This window comes from Coturnix japonica, chromosome 2 (assembly GCF_001577835.2).
Source record: "Coturnix japonica isolate 7356 chromosome 2, Coturnix japonica 2.1, whole genome shotgun sequence".
Taxonomy (NCBI): Eukaryota; Metazoa; Chordata; class Aves; order Galliformes; family Phasianidae; genus Coturnix; species Coturnix japonica.
Genome location: NC_029517.1, coordinates 19,909,026 through 19,930,127, shown reverse-complemented (window position 1 = coordinate 19,930,127; position 21,102 = coordinate 19,909,026). Strand labels below are relative to the sequence as shown.

The 21,102-nt window shown below is 38.4% G+C and overlaps 1 protein-coding gene across 5 annotated transcripts in view; it reads right to left on the bottom strand.

Annotated features, from left to right (window-relative positions):
* CDK14 (cyclin dependent kinase 14) overlaps nt 1–21,102 on the bottom strand; it is a 288,398-nt gene that overhangs the window by 203,989 nt on the left and 63,307 nt on the right. For all 5 annotated transcript variants that reach the window (XR_001553047.2, XM_015853364.2, XM_015853369.2 and 2 more), the window contains 2 exons: nt 11,654–11,899; nt 435–529 (listed from right to left, as the gene is read on the bottom strand). Coding sequence is in view for 4 of the 5 variants with exons in the window: in XM_015853364.2 (XP_015708850.1) it covers nt 435–529; nt 11,654–11,899 (341 nt within the window). In the remaining variant the exon portion in view is untranslated. The remainder of the gene's footprint in view (nt 1–434; nt 530–11,653; nt 11,900–21,102) is intronic.

Here is a 21,102-nt window from a genome sequence, read left to right as displayed (position 1 = left end):
ACAACTTGGAACATGCATTATTTGCTCTTGGTATTTTATTCACGCTTTTTAGAAAGCCAAACAAAATAAACGCATTCAGCATTGCTCTCAGGACATCAGAAAAAACTACTTGATAGGATACTGTGCTTTTATCCATGAAAATTAAATATCATACTTTTTAACTTGGTGTGTATACTGAGAAAATAGTGCAACAGTAAAGTATAAAGAAAAGATAAGATTTCTAGATGGAATCTCATCTTGTTCTGACATGAGGTAACGTTACCTCTGCAGTCTCAGTTGCTTTCACTAGAGAACACAGAAATCAGTAGCCATCTGCATTCATTTATAGGGTTCTCTAGCATGTGCAGCAACACCAGCTACTACTTTCTGCTTATTTATTGAAATGAAATGCAATAATAATAATAATAATAAGGAACAAAGAAACCACGACTTACTTGCTTTTCCCTTTGTATACTGTAGCATAGGACCCTTCCCCTAGTTTTTCCAGTTTTTCATATGAGTCTGCTTTTCCAAACTTGGGACTTGTAGGCTAAACAAGACAAAAGAAATAAATGAATTATGAGCTGTCAGCATCTTTTGCAACCAAAACTTTAACTGCTTTGATTCAGCCTTTAGAGATCAAATACCTTTATGAAACCTCATACACCTACATGCTTTTAGCAGCCAACAATAAAAAAGTTAATAGCTGAACTAATAAACTGACAAAACAGGCTACTCCAGCGAACACTGTGACATCATTAAACACTCCAGATGGTAGTTGCACATATCAACCATATATTTACATCTCCAGAACTATCAAAAGAATTTTGTTCACAATCAAAGGGACACTTCACTTTCATTTTTCACATACATCACTTCATACAGTGAAAAGCATCACTAGCAACTAAACCAGCTTATCTTTGTTAAGGGATCTAAGCAACAGCTTCAATCTGCTCTAAAACATTAGATTACACAAGCTTCTTAAGTAATTTATGTGAATAAATATATCCACATGAAAGCATTGTAAGTATCCAGTGCCCTTTGCACAACAACTGTTGTTCATATCATCAAAATATTACAGGAAACCACTTTTAAAGAGAATATCTCATTTCTGAATTAAGTTTATCATCTTCAGCCTGTGGATTCATCTTCAGCTGGTAGTTATAATGGCATGCACAAGCAGCACAGTTGAACAAAATTCTGTAGTCTTCACACCTGCAGCCTAAGTGTAGGGCTGAAAACAGGAGCAAGCAAAACATGGCCTCTTGCTACTGGTTCTGACAGCTCAGCCCACGTCTCTGCCAAGCAGCCCTGCTGCCATTCCTCCCAAAGGGCACCACAAAGCTGCAGAAACAGAAACTCCTCTGTCATGAAAATGATTCATTTGGAAAGCTGATTTAAAAAAATTAAGAAAGAAGGCACGTGTTACAAGGAACTGAATTGCATAAAATCATGTTTCCAGATTTTTATCCTGTGAAATAACGTTGTTCCAAATGATGCAATATAGTATGTACTTTTCTGAAATCTGTCAAATAAAGACCTGGTCTACAACTAGATGTAACAGACATTAGAATAACTTACATCTTCAATAATAAATAATGTTTTTGGTGTGCAGGTTGATACAGGTATTTTGTTTCTATACTTGCACATCTATTTAAAGATTGGTATATTAAAAAACACAGATATGTAGAAAACAAATGTCGTGGTATACAATAGAATATTTCTTAAGTCACCTCACAGTACTCACCTGAGTACTTTAAACTCAGTTAAAAGGCCACTTTTACTGCAAATTACTCCTAAATTTTACAGACTGAAGTAATTTGAAGCAGTTTAGCATAAGCATTTTTGTGCACAGCATATGATAAAGTCCCTGGAAATCATTTGAGTCTTTTGAAGCTTACCCTATTTTCCCAATCATCCACATATTCCACTTCCTAGAGAACAAGTGATTTTTATGTCTCCTCGAACCAGAGGTACACAGCAAGAAATCGATTTGCAACTGCCACCATCATTGACAAGTATTTTAGACTGCAGTGTTCCTATGTCCTGTAGGACACCACTCTTTTGACACCAATCAAAAGAGTGGAGGGCAGAAATTTGGGGGCAGAGGGGAGAGAAGCACTGATGCTCACATCAGATTCAGGAACAGTCTCCATAGCACAAGGAAATTGAATGTTGAATTCAGCTGGGAGACTCTAAGCTGCTGTAGATAATATGGATTCACATTTGGGATCTTCCATCCAATTTACAAGTAGTACTCAAGTTTCAGTGTTTTGGAAGGAAACAATCATTGTAGTGCAGAACACAGCTTTGCCTAAATTGTTTTACAGCCATGGCTGAAAGTTTTAAATCAACTGAGCCTAAAAATTGCATCTATTTAAACAGACAAGAGCATCCCAGGTAAGATGACATGGGACCTCATATGCCTTCATTACACCTAATTAAGCATGAACCAGAAAATACAAAAATTCTCTTACCTTGGCTGCTCTAAATATTTCCCAAGCCATAATTCTGTCACTTTGACACACATACACATTTTCTGGGACTAAGACCCCAGCTTTCTGTTGAATTATATCAGGATATATATATATATATGCATTTATATACATATATATATACACACACATGCAAGTATGTTTGTAAAACTGTCTTGTCATCTCTCTTCAATACACAGAACAATCTACTATTTTGCTATCCAAGTCCTAAAAATGAATAACTGATGAAAATATTTCACATGGGAACTCTCTGATCTTTTTCCACTTGCATTATTGGGACCACTTCATTACAGATAAGAGAGTAGTATGGCTGGCTCCCAGATCAGTGCTTAAAAAGGCATTCTGCTTGGTTAGAAATGCAAGTTTTATTATTTTTTTTTATTGCAGTTGTACTACAGATGTCACTAATAGAGGTGACTAAAACATTTATTCAAGTAGCTTTCTCATTTAATTGTCTAATTATGGACTAATGTAACACTGCAAAACTATAGAAGAAAAGCGCTGAGGTATTTAAGCATCTTTTGTATAATAAAAAATGATAAGAAATTATTTTTCCCATTGCAGACTGCAGTGAACACACAGTTGAGTAGCTTTGTTTGGAGTTCCAACGCTGTCTGAGTTAACAGTAAATAGTTCATATTGCTAGTTTCCTCATATAGCAGGGAAAGAAAAGGACACAGTTTATACACATGTTTCGCATTCACTCTTATTTTCACACTGTAATTTACTTTAATTTTATACCTCTAGAAGCCATAATGTAAAAGGCCATAACAACTTGTAATGCCTTAAGATTTTGATAGGAAACACGGTGCCTTTAATCCATTACCACTCAGTAAATCAACAGCAGTAATTACTCTTACAACCTCAGGCACATTTCCCCATGTTCCAGCTGCCAGCAGCACTGCCCTAGCATTGTGTCTCTTGCCTCATTCTTCCCCTCAGAGCTGCTGCATCCTCACCAAGAACAGACAAACAGATTAGAGCTTGCACTGTCAGGACCAGATCACTCCTCATTGAAAAAAAGAGGAGCTGGTTGACTGATCTGCCCTCACCAGGCAGCTCAAATCCCTCATCCAGTGCCTGCCCAGCTAAGTGTAGGCCAGAATCAAGCTGAAGCTCAGCCTTTTAGCCACTGTTCATCCTACATGCGGTAAACAATTGTGGATCTCCTTGTCTCCCAAGGTGACCACACTCCAGCAGTGGAGCTCAACCCTCTGCTCCAGAGCTATAAGATTGACTGGGCTGGAAGAGACCTTAAAAATAATCTAGCTCCAAACTCCTGCCATGGGCAGGTCTGCCTCCCATCAGATGAAGCTGCCCAGGGCTCCATCCAACCCAGCCTTGAAGGCCTCCAGAGATGGGGCATCCACTGCTCCTCCGGGCAGCACTGCCAATGCTTCACAACCCTCTGAGTAAAAATGTTCCCCCTAACATTTAACCTAAATCTCCCCTTTTTACTTTAAAAGCATTCTCCTTTTTTCATTCACTGTCAGTCTCCCCTTAAGTACTGGAAGGCCATAACAACGTCTCCTCAATACCTATTCTTCTCCAATTCAAGCAAGTCCATCTCTCTCGGCCTGACTTCATAGAAAAGGTGCTCCAGCACTGTTATGGTTTTGCAATTTGGTTGGTGTTGGTATTCCACATCAGAACACCATGCTAATAATGGGAGTAAAGGGGACAAGTTTTTTTTTCTGTGAACTGCCTTAATGGGCATGTGGGGTGGGGCACCGGAAGGGAAGTGAGGAAGGGGACGGGGTTGCTGGACCGGCTCCCTGCGAGGAGACAACGTGGTCAGAGCTTCCTGCCTTCCACAGCTCCATCGGTGAGATTTGGGACTTGGTATTCTCTTTGTTGAAACTCTCTTGTTGTTTGTTTAGCATTATTAGGTTATTAAACTGCCATTCGTTCTCAGATCACCTTTTTTTTCTCCCTCATTTTTTGTTAGACCTAATTGCAATCTCCCTTCCCTTCCCCTCTTCTGAAACGCACGTGGCCGGGCCGGGCCACGCCGCACTCTGCCGTACCGTGCCGTGAGAGAAAAGGGGGGGGGAGGGCTTTTGTTCCTGCTGCCCCGGGTTTGTGCCCACTGTCCCGGAGTGAGCTCTAGAGAGAACTCCGTGACAAGCACGTTGATCATCTTTGTGGCACATATTCACAGAGATGTGTGTTTGTTGAGTCACAGGAGTCCCATATTCTGCTCAGGACATGGTTGGTTGAAACATGCATAGCGAGCGAGATGTATGTAGAGCACACCAAGTTTGCAGTGCTTGCATCCGCCACTGATACATTGCACAAGAAGTCTCCCTACAGTTTAAATAACTACTGCAATCCTCTGATTTGACACAGACAAGGATTTCTCAATGGAAAAGAGTATTAAAGAGTATTAATTTCAGCTGAATGCACATATTATTATTGTTGTTATTATTATATAATATATATTTATATGCTTTTTTTTCTTCTTATTCCTCCTTCCTTCCTTGCTCTGCAGAACACCTATGGAACATGACTGCTAAGCACACTCTGTTCTTTGCCTGAAAACCAGTTGTTTAATGCATGTGTATACTGTACAGATGACTGTAGATAATTCAAGCCTTCAAAACCCTTCTATGAATTCTTTTATCATAATTTCTTTGATACAAGGTAAAAACTGATCTTTTCCAAAGTTCAGTGTCAGAATTTTGTACTTGCTAAGATAAATAAATAAACAAATGATAGACAAGTCACTGAAATGAGAATCGTCACACCAGGGAGTAAACTTCAGGGGAATTCAGATGAGATACTATGACAGAAGGAAGTCAAGGTGCTTGAGCCTTTGAAGAACTGCAAATAGAACCGAGTCTCCATGGAGGCCAGCACAGATTGCAGCGGATCGTATTATTCCCCTGAGGACAGAAGCACAGAGAGGTGCACTTTTTTCCCTTCAGGAACCTCACTGTTTGCCTTTATGCTTTGCTTTCCTTGAAAACAGTTGTCATTAATGTATTTTTCTTGTTATTAGCCCGCAGTTTTCCCAGTGCACGGTTAGGCTCGTAGCACCACAGAATGCTGGGAGAGGGCACTTTTGTTGGACGGGTTTCAGCAACCGAGATCAGATTTTTTCTCTGGCTAATTAAATAAAGTAACAAAGATAGAAAGAGTATGCCAAAATGCTGAACATAGAAATAGAAGAAGCTATTTCAAACTGACGTGAGTGCATTAAAAATAACACAGAGAGAAAAAGAAACAGGGGGAAAGTCTTTTCTGACCGGGTCATTTCAAATAAGCATTACACTGATACAGACTATAGGAGGGATAACAGTTATTCCAAGATCTTGCAGGATGAGTCCTCACACTACGTTCTCATGTGAACACCACCTCTCTCAGAAGTCTCCAAAATATATGTAGTAAAGAAAGCTTTAATGGAAAATTACATTGAAAATCACCTGACTATTCTTACACAAGCTGTGTGGGTTATGTTCTCATGCATTTTTCATAACTATAAAACAGCTTGTGAATGTCACACTTAACTGTCGCACTCCTGAGCCTAAGTTTTAAATAGATTCTCTCTTTTTTTTTTTTTTTTTTTTTTTAAACTGTGGGATATTAAACTTCAATATAAAGCCATCCTCAAGGGAAAAATATTATGTTCACAGTACCTCTGTAAATTATTTAAAATCAAAACTAAAGAGCTGTTCTGTTTTATGACTCAAAAGAAAGAAATTTATTGCTAGAATAACCCAAAAGTGAAAGGTAGGCCAAAAGGCCTGGGATTAAAGTGCAAAAACTGAAGCTTGCTTTTAAATGTTTCATATTTTATCTCCTTTGTTGCAATGGTAAAAAAAAATTATTCTACAAAACCTTACGCACATATCACAGTAAGGAGATCCCTTACAGTTTTATCTTACAGGTCAATATGATCCAGTTTTTTCTTTCATTTTTAAACCTTTCAGGGCTGGACTGATGTCTAGGGCCATATTCAAGGGATACAAACTGAGCACCCATGGGAGCTCTCCCACTGCCTGAACTGTTCCCTGCATCTTCCCACCCCTGTGACATGCAGTTGTAAATGAGCAATGCGAGCTACCACAGAGCTCTGCAGAAGGGCTGGGTGCCGTTTGTAAAGATGTTTGCTTGTTCCCCAGGCTATTAAAGCACAGAAGCTGGACCAACTGCCACGTTTTATTTGCTTTATCAGATAAAGTGTATCCCCCAGGTTAAGATTCTTAAAGCTTCCCTCTTGCCTGAAAAGAAAAAGCAACACTGCACTGAACTGTGAACTTATCCTACCTCAATTAAAAGCATTATCCAAGAAGGATGCAGCTACTGTTGTTTTGCTTCCTAAAAATAGAGACAGTTCCATCTACCTGAACAGGAACACAGGTGAGAACAGCACACAAAATCTTTAGGCAGACAAAACAATACTTCCCTTTCAGACCAAATTCTAAATTTAGCTTTCAAGTTAGGCCTTTTATGCAACTGATTTGAAAGGAGTTAATAGGATCAGTTCATATTTTTTACTTGCATTTCTTTAGAGGAAAGTTGCAACTGGACTGAAAATCAACAGAAGTTACAGTAACAGATTAGACACTGCTCTTATAAAAAATAGTGCAGACTAAATGCAGTAAGATTAGTTTATCCAACTAATTTTTATCCAATTTTTATATATTTATGTAAATACACTTCTATACATTCAGATATATGAAAAAAATAATATTTTACCACATTTAGTTTTTCTCCTACTGAAAGTGCACTTAACTTAGCATGACATTTGAATTCATTGCTGTGGATCCTAAGTGATCCAAAGAACAAACCAATGTGTAACACCAGCATAGAGCTAAATCTTGACTGGACTGGTTAGTTTATAAAACCTGCAGTACTCTATTTATATACTGTGCAAAGTACTATTGTAGTATATAAAGTATGAATACTGAATACAATGAAACTTTACCTTGGAGAACAATAAATATGACTGCATGCCCAAAGAGCAAACATCTCAAACAAACTTTCAGGGAATTAGTCAAAGCATCTCGCAAAACAAGAGTTATTTTGGGAAGAGGCACATATGTTTGGTTTTAAGTTGTGTGTTTTCTTGGGTTTTTTTCCTATTGTCTAGCTTATTTCATAGCTTTACTCTTTCATCTAATAGCAAGCACAGAAAAACAAGTTTCTTCTCATGGTAGGCAAAGTCTCAACATAATGATTTGTAAGCAGATACACATCTTTTCCATATGCGCTCACACATATATATATTACTTGCACACTGTGTAGCACTGGATCAGAGCAGAGATCTACCCAGCCACGTTGAGTTCTACCCTCAGTAGCTGACAGATAACCCACAGGTAGGCTAATATCTACTTTATACCCTCCAAAGAGAAGAACAACCTTTATTTCTGATGTGTTACAAAGTATGTTTGTTCTGTTGTAGTGTTCATTCCATAATTACATTTCATTACAATCAGTTTAAAGATTTGAGATATCACACTCAAATGTTGTGGGTTTTTTCTTATTTTCAAAAGAAGGGCAGGGGAATGCAATGCAGTGTCATTGTTTTGCATAAAGAGAATGTAAATGTCAGGCGAAAGGGCTTTTCTTTTGTTGTTCTTATAAGACAAACTGATTTTTACATTTAACATGCTAGCTTCTTACTGTGCTAATTATACTGCTACTGCACTAATTGACAACATGGAATTTCCACAGGGTTGCAAGGAGGTGTGACGTTAAGTGTAGAAAATTACTTTGTGCTAAAGAGCAAATAGTTTATTTTCCAAGTGACAATCTGTGGGTTGGAACACTGAGTTCCAGCTTTCATAAACTTCCTCATTCCATCTTTCTCATCTCAGCACTTAGAAGGTACAGAATATACAAAATAGATCACATTCTATCTACTGAGTATTATTTGTTGATTTTCACCAAGCATTGATGTTGATAACTGCCAGGGAGTTGCATTATAAAAAAGGGATTTTTATTGAGAAATGTTAATTTTGAGACCAATTAGAAACTACCAGCAGACTGGAAAGAGGCACACATTAACACAGAGCCTGCAAGCCTCAACCTTTTGGAAGACATCGATTCTTCACCTGTTGGCTCAGGAGGACTTAAATAATGAAAGGGAAGGAACTAAAAAAAAGCTTTTTTCTAAAACAGCCTCTAGTAATCAAGTACAGCAAGTGAAAACTGAAAGTAGTATACTTGTATCAGAGTACCTTAAAAAACAGTTTATATGAAACAGTCAAAACTGCATCACAACTACACAGCTGTAGCCAGTGCAACCCAAAAGGAGCAGCATGCTCAAGATTATTTACAGAAATTGGAATGTCAGTTCAGAATGGCATCGTCCACACAGCTTAAGAATTTCCAGAGAAGCAACTTATTGAATTATAAGGGAGAATATGGAGCAGCTCTCTGACAAGAAAGAAAATGTAATAATTTGAAAAGGAAATAGCAAGAGAATCTGCTACACAGCACCCAGGGAAGGGGGAAAAAAAAAAAAAACAAAAAAAACCTTGGTCAATTCAACTGTAGTTCGAAACAAGAGAATGACAAATCCCTGCAACTAACTACACAGGCATCTGTTCAATGAAATGTGCAACAGAACATCTTGTGCTTGAGGCAATGAAGCTCTGGGGAAGGGAATGGCTTGATCGCATCCTTGCCTTGGATGTTCGTATTTCAGGTCTGCCGGTCAGGACCAAGTGTGAACCATCAACAGAGTGGTAATACTGACTTTTGCTGTGAACTAATATTCTTTTTTCTTCGCTGACTGGAATACCTTTGTTATTCCACAAACTATTCCCTGCCAGGTGCACTTCTGAACACCCTGTTTGAGGCAGAGTTAAAAAATGACTAACAATGCTTGGGAGCAGAAGGAGGGAGTCCACCGAAAAGAGCTATAAAAATCACAGAGAATTACAGGAAGTGAAGAAATCAGAATTGTTCTTCAGGAAATTCCTATGTATCCACTCTAAAACATGAGACATCCCCAGTAAATGCGTGTGACTCAGCCCATGAGAAGATGAGTGAATGGTATGTATGGCAGAGGGGCTTTAATATCACATATGTGAGAAACTCTGGGGATTACAGGACACTGCATGGGCACAGGAGAGCACCGGCCCTTTGGAAAAGAAGAACAAGATGCTAATACCACATTTGCAAAATAAATCTGCTTCCAAATTCTGGAAGCAAAGCAAATAAAAACCCTCCAATTTAAATAGAAACAAGGTGCGTAAAACATCAACAGAAATTAGTAAAAATTTCTATGAGGAACGAGACAGAACAGCAGAGATGTGGAATAAGCTAAGACCAGAACATAACATGAGAAATATTCAGGAAAAAAAAAAAAATTGATATTGATAAATGCTTTGCCAAACAACAGTCAGGCATCATTCACAAGTAAGCAAGGTGAAACTATAAGTGTAGAAATTTCTCACCTTCCAAAAAGTTTTATATTAAGAAACTTTAGCAAGAAATAAACAGCTGAGGTCTGACCAACAGACAGGAACAGAATGCTAAAATTACTGGGCTTATACAAAACTATCTCCAAAACAATCCAAGAAAAATAAAAGCTCCATCCTTCCTTACTGGCTATAGCAGTTTTATGGTAAGAACTCCTTGTTATGGGCTGATGTGGGACATGCTGCAGCTATATAACACCATATAATACCAAAAAATCAAATTTCTTTTTGCTACAGATGGTTACATTTTAAAAGGTAACCTTTTCTCCAAAGGGTAGCCCCCTAGAGGCATGACATCTTATCCATTAAATTCCCATGGGTTAAGAAAAGCTCATCTGCTGAAAATGAATCTCTGTTATTTCTCCTTACAAGTCTGACAGAATTCAAACTTCTGCACAGAGGACAGAAGATATCCAGATGACAGAGCAAAATTAAAGAAAAAGAAAATGAAAAAAAGAAAAAGGAAAAAAGAAGAATCAACCTTTAAAATTACTTCATGCCAATGAAGATTTGAAGCATTACACACATTCTGCTGAGATAGATCTGTAGTCTTCATCTCAAAGGTCATGTTATTATGATCTCTTTTTCTTGCAGAAGCATAACAGAGATAGTTTTTCAATAATTTTGAAGGTCTTGGGGGGAAAATATGTCTGAGTATTATTCATGGAAGATGTGACATTTTATTTATCTGGTTTCTTTCAAAGTACTTGAGAATAAAAACAACAGTGAAGATGTATGGCCAATGCCTTCTCAGTTGTTTTCTCTCTCACACACACAGACACAGTTTCTGACAGGGAAATAAATGCTAGTTTTACCACTTGATTTTAAAAAGAGGATTTTAAAATGTAAACAAAATCTGTCAAATATGACTTGTTTCTCAAATTACTCTGAAACAAAAATCTAAAAGTCAAAACGCAATACATGTGGTTTCCTACACATCATGGGAAAGAATTTGTCCACACCAATAAGTAATCTTCTACAAAATCTGCAACATAAGCATCAAGGCGGCTGTAATGCCATACCAGGATCAGGAGAAAAATGCTTAGAAATTCCTTAAAAAGCATAACTGACTTAGAATCACAGAACATCCGGAGTTCGAAGGAACCCACAAGGATCACCAAGTCTAACCCACAGCTCCATACAGCACCACCCAAAATCAAACCCTATGACTGAAAGCACTGTCAGAACTCTCCTTGAGCTCTGGCACTTGGGGCTGTGACCCCAAGGAGCCTGTTCTGTGCCCAGTCAACCTCTGCTGCAGACCCTTTCACTGACCCCCAGCTGCCCCTCCCCTGACATAGCTCCATGCCTTCCTTCAGGCCCTGTAGAGGTCACAGAGGGCAGAGCTCAGTACTATGAGGAGCTGCAGCTGCCATGAGGCCTCAGACTCCTCAGCTCTGAGCTGAGCAAGCCCAAGGACTGCAGCTGCTCTTTACACACCTTGCTCTTTAGGCCTTTCCTCTACCTTAGTAGCAGCCCTCCTTTGGATGCTAATAGCATCCTTCTTATTGTGATACTCAAAACTGCACACAGTGCTCAAGGTGAAAGGAATCTCACAACATGTTATCTTTCAAGATTTCTTTCTTTCTTTGTTTAATACATATATTTAAAATGAAACATTAGAATTTGCATTGTAAACATTTTAGTAGCAACCACAAGCCTCTGCTTTGCTTCTACATTTCTTCTTAAGGAAGATTCAGTATAACTTACTCCACCCATGTACAGACACCAGTATTGCAAACTTACAGAGCTAGGACTGGAATGCCGTCGGACTTTGGGTGATTCTTTCCCTGTAGATGAAGTTTTGAAGTTAATGCAAGCGTTGTTCTCTGAATGAACCCTCTTCACTTGATTAGTTGGTTTCTCAAAGGGATCGAAGCTACTCTGTGTCCTCTGGACCCTGACTTTCTTATCCTCAGGAATTGTATCCAGAGGTTTGATCACTGAATCCATTCCCTGGCAGTTCCGTGTAGACATCTTTGTGACACATATCTAAAAGGGAAAAAACAGCATTCATTGATTTTAACAGGCTGAGTCTGTATCGATCCATGTATCAGACAGCATCGAAAAAGGCCCCAGCATTCATAGGCATTCACTTTCTATTGAAATATTGAAATCACATATACATTTTACACAGGGAACATAAACTAACAGCAGTAATAATAACTGTTTGTATCGTATACTGAAAGATCCTGAAAAAGATAAAACAAAAGAGAAACATACATAACACTCATATCTGTGTGCTTTCTCATGCAAGGTGTTCTCAGCAACAATGCCATTGCACTTTTTTCTTCAATCCAGCTGCTGATATCTGCGAGCAGTATTGATTTCCATTTGTTTAAAATTGGATGTGCCTAAGCTTAAATAAATGATGGCAGTTTGGGTGTGTACCTTGGTTCTGGCCTGCCAGAGATCCAATCCCAGTATATTACTGTATTTTTAAATAATGCTTACACAGTGTTATTATTATTATCACCATATGTCTTCGCAAATGAAATCAGTAAATCAGTTCCCAGGCACTGAGATATGCAACTGCAGCTTAATGGTGCACTAAAGCACAGAACTTCCATTCTTCCTTACAAGGAAGCATGATGCTGTCCAGCCCTACAGATGGGAACTTATTTCCTGCGCCACCCAGGCAGGTTACAGCTCGAGCAACAGAACTCACTGAACAGAGCAGCCAGCTTAAGACACAAAAAACTACACAACTGGAGTATCTTAAGCATTTTTTGCATTCCAATTTATAATACATTTCTTAATGTCTTGTAAGACATTAGACAGAACTGGAGGAGGGAGTGAGGAGGTGGGGTTTGTGTTTGAGTCTTCAGCTTCTGCATTTAGCCATAAAAGATTCAATTCTCAGTTAGTAAAAAGCAAAAATACTTTTTGCTTTTAGGCTACAGGGAAAAGCTACAAAGAGTGATGCAGGCTGGACATCTGTCAGTCAGCCATTTCTCAACCGACTTCATTGTCCACTCTTCTATCCCATTTTATTGTTCTTTGCAGTTTCCCTTGAGGAATTTGGTGCCTTGAAACTCAACTCATTACAACTGATTATAGAAATACTACATGGCTATTCCTTGTGTTTGAGGTTTTGTGATTTAGGTGAGTCACTGTAAAAGCAGATCAGAAATTTCTTTTTTCCTTAAAAACTAAAGTTCGTTCCTCATGCAGTGTCATCTGGCCAAGCTGCCATCCACAGCTAAGCTCCAGTTAGGGCCATTATGGGCATTACAAGTCATCTTCATCAGGGTGCACATTTCTTCTTATTAACGTGAATTCTCCAAGACTAAAACTAAACCAACTTTTAACTGAGAAAATGAACATCCTCTCTTCATTCCAAATGCGAATTGTCTCCCAGGTCAAAATTAAAGCAATTATGTAATTTTGTTCTATTACTTCAGAGAGAAAAGATAAAGACCTGCTGCACAAAGAATTTTTAATTAGCTTTCTTGTTAAACTAATTGGTTTCTTTTGTCCCCTAAAACAATGACCATGAACAGGCACACACCCACATACTTCCCACTGTCCTCTCTTGACTTGCCATCCTGCCATGCTTGCTTCCAACAAAGATGTTTTCAGATCATTAAGTGCTTTTTAGTATCTGAAATCCTACAAACTAGACAATGAGGGCAAAAGATGGGAAGAGAAAGTTAAAAGCTGCTCTTGTCTTCCCTCCAAATCACCAAAGAGCACCTGTGACCAGTTAAAATGTTTGGAATCCATAACTGTGAGAGTGCTGTTTCTCAGTACTTTATCCACTGCAAAGTTTCTACATCTCACTCTAATGTGGGCTAAGTAGGCATTGCGTTAAAATAAATATTAAAAGAGCACACCCGTTACTACTATTACATTACTCATAGGAAGCAGTAATAGTTTGTAATTAGATACTGAAGGGGAATGCTTTCACCTTCAGGTTATTCCATTGAGTCAGGAGTGGGATGTAAGTCCCTGCAATCACCCACTAAGAGCCAGCCTTGCACCTGCAACCAGCTGGAGCAAGCCACACACCAGCCAGTCCCCAGCACAGAACTCAGGCAATCCATGGACACGGGGATACCAGTGTCACCAGGGGAGGAGGCAAAACTGCAGAGAGGTAAGCAAGCAGAGATGCTTGCAGCCACCATGAGAACCTCAGGGGCTTCTGGGTGAAGGGCACACAGACATACCATCCTCTGTTCCAGTCAACATGTGAGCTCACTTTACTTATTATGTGAGTTATCAAATGAATTATCATGCAAATAAGCAGTGGTGTATTGAGTGAAAGTGATGTTTAATATGTTTTGGAAACCTCCTTGTGCACATAAATGATCTTTGATTTCAGTGGGATGTACATGGCACTGTTTGGAACAGCACAGGTCCTAACTCTGATGCTACACTAATTCAACCTTTTAGGTATCATTTTTCCTAGCTCTGTTTTACAAAAGTGATTCCTACAAATTTCAGCCACTCAAATAGTATGTACAAATGTTTAATGTCAGAAACTCTTAGAACAGTGGCTCACCATATATCACCTGATAACTCCTTGCTGGCAAGGAGCATATTCTGTTAACAAGCAGATATTCTGTTGAATATTCTGCTTAGCTACAGAATATTATCTACTGAAATAAAAAAAAAACAAAGTTCAACAAAGTGTAACAGCTTATGACATATAGGAAGTCAATCTAAATGATTCATTACCTCTTCTTGCCCTTGCTCTATAAAATCTATGTAGTTCTGTACTTAATACTGTGGCACAGACACTTACTGGGATGCTGTAAATGCTACCATAGTCTAAAAGCAGTGTTACATGAAGATGCCATCAATGGTACTTTAACCATTACTAACACTTAGACCAAATACACTCCATATAGACGATAACTTGGCTAGTCATAAACAAGATGAAAATTATGATTTATAAAATGCAATCAGGAGAAATAGTATAAGTGTCATATTCATTTCACACAAATTCCTCATAGCATGAGCCATTATGCAGTTTTAATTATTGTTTCTTTAACTTAAATCATCATACAAGTAAATATTAAAGTGTTTTAACACTGAGCATTTCCTTCCCCTTCAGGAGCTTCTACTGTAACTCAGTACTTTTCCCACCACAACTTATATTCAAAGCCAAACTTTCAGAAGTACAAACTATTCCAGAAATGACTTGGCTTTTAGAACACGTGCAGCACAGTCATAGCTCTCTCTTTCAGAACAGGTACTTCTGCCAACATATCTCAATGTTGGGTTCTCAGTTTATGCCTTCTCTCTTCTTTAGAGGAAACAGGACAAAAAAAGGCCAATCAACTTAATGCATCCAGTAGTAAAGGCCCTAAAAAGTCACCGGTTGATTCACTTTGATCACTCTGTAAGCAGAAGGGAGCTGTGCCTGCTTCCCATTGCTGGCATTCCAGCCTCGCAGGAGCCACATTGAGGGCACTTCCCAAAAGCATGTTGAAAAACAGGTGTAAACAAGAACAGCTACAGAGAGGCAGAAACAAGGGGCAGACTTAGTACCAATGTATGAGACACACGTGCCTGCCAGTAAAAAAAGTAAAACAAAGCAAAAGTGGTATGAAGTATAAATGGTACAAGCAAACTCTACATATAGGACATCAATACTTCAAATCTCTGAATCTTCTTGTGCTCTTCTCGGTAGAGAATGTCTAGTCCTACAGAAACTCTTTTTTCTGGTTTTGTGTTTTTGTTTCTTTGTTTTGAAGACACTGTTTGGGAAAAGTACTTAGAAATTGTCCAGGGACTCAGCATCTCTATGGGAAATCTGAAAATAGCAACGAGTACTTGTTCCTACACAGTGAGAGTCCTTCAGCCTGGCCTTGGAAAAAAGATTCCTGTCATCCTAGGTGTAATCTGACAGAAGCACTTCCCCGTGAACATTTTCCTGTTACAACTCTTATGCAATCTCTAACATAAAATACACAGTTGTATTTCTATATGCTGTCTCACTCCCCACTTCCAAACTCTACATCAACATCCCAAATAGTCACCAGAACCACTAGGGATGTCTCATTCATTCTGCACACACTGATAGCTGAAGGATATCCCCTTGTTAAACATGTCCCAAATTATTTAGTCTGTTTCAGCTAAAAATCTAAGACAAAATGTGAGATGGTGAGACAAAAGTCACTTGACTCTTAAAACTTACAGCACAAAGACCCACCTGGTAGCTGCCTGAAGAGCTTTCTCTACTTTTGAAAAATAGAGAAAGGATTATTTATCTATCAAATCGTAACAGTCATGACAATTCTAATATTAACTTGAGCTATTACATCTTCTGGCAACGTAACACAAAACAAAACCTAGAGCACTCTTGTACAAGAGGTTATTTTGGTGCTTCTCTTGTGTTTTTAATTATTTAAAGTAAGAACACACCCAGAACATTAGAACATCATACACTTTACAATTCCTAATTTGAGAACCACAAAAAAAGCATGACAGATTATACTTTGCAACTTTCTTAGCTCTTGGTCAGAATCAGAAAATAGCACACAGTAAACAACAAAAAAGCCTGGCCAGCCATTTTTCCCAACATCTTATTCAGTCTCTCAGTCGGTTTGAGAAGATCCCAAGGCCACTCTAGGATAAACATGCTTAATCACCATTGTGGAAGATAGGAAGAATCACGGGGCTATAGTTTCCTATGTCACCCACTCCAACATCACATTATTTATCATACCTCAAGGCATAATAGCTGCAAACAGCCCCATTTTTTTTATTTTCCCCATAAAAATTAACACTGACGAGCCTGAAAATTCAAGTTGCTGCATCAAAGAACTCCATAATATGCTCCATTAAATAAATAAAAGTAAGCATAATTGCTCAAGGAATCATTTCTAAATGAAGATGTCTCTTTGATTCTCCGTATATCATTTCAGGCAATATTCCTTAATCTGCATCTGGGTTTCATGTCAAAAAAATCAGCAAATATAGTTACCATGATACCATTCCAATGTAAGTTTGTTTTGTTGTTTTTTTTTCATTTCATCGTCATTGGCAAAATTCAGAGCTCCCAAGCAAACCATATTCTTAGAATTAAAGGCTGCAGGATTAATTCATTTACAATTTCAAATCATATAGTATTTAAAGAGTGAGAGTAATCAGTTAAAACATGTAAGTAATTTATAGTCCTTACGGGTCATGAATTTTAAAGCAGCCATGAATGTCCCCTGAATTAATTACCTGCTAAGGTACTTAGTAAAAGAAAGGCTGTCCCATATCATTGGACTTTATTCAGATGAATAAAGACATTCTCAGTAACGAAAAACAATCTTTTCTTAAGCTTTGGTGTAACAGAACCAACATCTCAACACGCTGACAGAAAAAAATAAATAAATGTGTCTGTATAGTGTAAAGACATACTGCTCTAAAGCTCATCGTGTCTTCTAGGAGGACATGTTGTGCTTGGTTTTTTCCTATACGTAGCACATAGCAAATTTTTGCTTTGGTCATCTACTGTGTAGATACTTATGCAAAAAGTAAAAAAATATAAATAAAATAAATCATCATTCAAGTTTTGGTGGCACTCTTCCATATTAGGCATTGCCTAATGTGTACATTCTGGGAAGAAGTGGTCAGTTGGGTAAATACGAGAGTAAAGAACCAAAATCCTTTCTAAAAATAGCAAGCAGAACATCTGAATTCCCCTATTTGGACTGTTTTCAGCAGAAGTATATGAAAGGACCCTATACAGGGAAATAAATGACCTGGCACCCATGATGGAGCAATAAAAATAAACAAAAAACAAAAAACGAACTGAATGACTGGAGGCAAGGAAGTCACTCAACCTCCCTGCAGTTTCATTTTCCTGCTTGTAATAACAATCCTGCCTCTGTCACAAGGAGAAACCAGGAGAACCAGGAGCACTAATTAATTTTGCAAAGCACTTGGGCTTTTGTAAGTGAAATGTTATGAAGATATAGATTATAATTTGTAAAGCCAAAGCCCTCTGGAATGTAGCACAACAATCTTATTACTGCTGAGAACAAGATTTAGCACTTGAATTTAGCTGAAAGATATAAGAAGAAAAAAAAATAAATCATAAATAGTCAAGTGACTACTAACTCAACAACTGAACTGCTGAGAGCACACAGCCAACATTAATTTTACTGAAAAATCCTATCTGCATATGAATTTTCATTATCTTCTATAAGCATGTTCTTTTACATCATGTCTTGGTACCGTGGCAATTGAGAAATACACGACTCATTTGCAGATTCTGGCAGCACTGGAATTTGACATTTGCTACTTACAAAGCATCATTTGGGAATGTTCTGGAATAAAGTGGTTTTGTTCAAAATTAAAAAGGAACTGACAATGTTGGAGGCTTGTTCTCTTTGGAGGAAGCTGTATTGTCACAACAGGCCTGTCACATGCAGATGGCTGTGCTCTAGGCTCATTCCAAGAAGGCTCGTAGCTGCCCCTGCAACAACCTCAGGTAGAAACTCCGGCACAAACAGACCAAGAAATGAGTTGAATAGGAAGGAAAACTGGGGTCATGCTATTCAGGAAGATCAACAAAGAATGAGCGATAAGGGAACGAAAAATTCTGAAAGGAGAAGTAGAGCATGTAATGCTACAAGACATCAACTGTGATTTCATACTGGAGCAACCAGCACAGTCAGGCCCAAACTTAGGAAATGTCCTTCAGCACTCACCTTTCCCTGTAATTATATGCACCAAGCCTTTGGCTTGAACATTTGATGGCACAGCTACAAAGAACAGAGAGAGAACTCATGTGAGACAGAAAAATAAAGGGAAAAAATGAAGCAGAAGAAAGAGAGCAATGGTCATGGAAGGAGGGAAGGAAGGAGGGAAGAAATAGTCTGAGGAAAAAAATGGTGGGAAGACATGACCTGTCCTGATGGCCTGCCATTTCTATCTGGTGACCTCTAGGTTAAAAGGCTCTACTATGTCCCAAAACTGTCATGCATATCCTCAAGTAATATTTATTTAACTTCACATGGATACAGTAATTGCCAACTATGTTAGATATAAACTATCAGCTACAAATGCGGAGAGAGTCCTGAGACTCAAAGTGGCATCTAGTGATATCACAGGATCCATGCTGCACAGACTTGCTCATAAATCTGTGAGACAGCCCATCTCAGAGGCTTATTCCAAAAATGGCCTTTTTATTTTTGAAATCAAAGCTGATGTTAAACCAACTGTCTTTGTCATATGGAAGAACGCAAATATAAAAAGGTCACTGGAGTGCCAGATGGAAGAATTTTTGAACTGAAAGCTCTGACATTAATTCCCTGTTTGTCTGAAACACAGAACTCAATGAGCAGATTAAATGCTTGTGCTGAACTGCCAAGTGTGAAACAAGTCACTCTCATATAAAGGCCAACTGATCAGACCTGAACTAAGAGTCCCATAATCATACCAAACTGAGAAGAAATTTAAACACCTAAATCAAGGGAAAAAAAATGTCATCCTGGAAGTTACGGTGGACACTGCTTATACAACTTCCCAGCCAAACTTGCACTATAGCACATATTTATTCTGCTAAATTAGTACCAAAAATTAGCATGATTAGTGAATTGAGCATAATCCTAGGGGTGAGGAATTATTGCACATGATTATATGTCCCTTGAACAAGGCAAGGTGGAGCTGAGCATTTCTGAAATTAATGTTTTTGTTCTGTTCACAGAACAGCTTAGCTTTAGAAAAGTGAGTTTTCAGTCCATTAAATTTGATGTTCATAGAGGGAGAAAAAAAAATGCCTGATTTTGAAGAGAGACCAGACTAGACCTAAGGTGTAGAAAAGCCTACATATGTCCTTGTAGCAAATCCTGTTCTGCAACAGCAGCAGTCAGGAGTCACCTAAGGACAGGGTCTCAGCTGAAGGTCACCCAGAAGTCCTGACAGCCTGTGACATACATTAAAAGAGACAGAAACTCAATGGAGCAGATCTAATGGGGAGCATCTCTCTATTTCTGTACTTATGCCCTACAACAGCTATGCTAGCACTGAAGGCACTAGTAAATAAATTCTTTCTTTTACCTGCCTGACACTTGGGTTTGATGCAAATTAAGTATCACATTATTGAGGTTCTTCACGGAATTAGAACTGGGCTGCTGCTCCCATTGCCCCAGTTCAGGACTAGCTGCACCCAGAGTCAGAAGGGCTGGTCTTCCAGGGACCAAACAGGAGGGCAGAGGTGGCAGCATGGCAGATGGCTGCCTGCAAGTCACATTCACCAGCAGCACCAGCAAAACTGGGGAAAAACAGCCTGAACACATATTGGCTCCCATGAAATCATGGCAGGTGGTCTCTATATTATTTTGCTTAGTTACTCAGTTGTATCTGTTGTCTAGCCTCCTCTGTAACCATATGAACAGCATTTAAAAATAAAGATTAAAAAAATATATTTTCAATCATACCAACCTCCTGCTCCAACAGATGGCTTCATGTGCCACTGTGAGTTTATGCAGTTTTCTTCTCATAAGTGCATTAATAGATTTTTTTAATGAACATTATATTGTCTGAGTTCACATGTATATATATTTATTTTATCCTCCAACATTCCCCCCAGTCAAAAAGCAATCAAGGGCATATCCATAAATGCAGAAAGTCTTCCCACTACCATTCTGAAGTGTGAGAAATCTTGAGAGACTTGACAGCAAAATGCCTATTCTTGCTGAATTCTAAGGCTGTGTCAGTAGGGTTTCTAAGAAAATAAATGGTAAACAACTCCATGACTTGAAAACAAGTTTTACTTAGCACCCTTAGGCTCCTTTGCCTATGCTTGCAAGCCACTTGATTCTTTCACAGTTATCATCAAGTAATTTCACTTGAAAATAAAAGCACTATTTGTTCTCCTACAAGCAGAGGCTACAACAAAAATACTACTGTTGGTCAGATCTGGTCATGCAACCGAGGATATAAGACCTAAAGTCAACTACAGTATTAAAATTCAACTCAATTCATTTATGTGGTGAGTCTGAAGTCAGATGAAAGCAGTGAGATATGATGAGATAAAAGCTTAATTTATAATTAAAATGAACCAGAACGTTTGCTTCAGACTAAAAACCAGTAAAATATTGTTTTAAGAATGCAAGACTGAAGGGCACTTCTCTTATAAAAAGAAAAGAGGAAAGGGAAAAGTTATACAATCATCTTTCCAAAATAGATGTATTTGCAGACAGAAAGATTTTAGAACCACTTGCCTTCATTACACCAAAGCACATGCT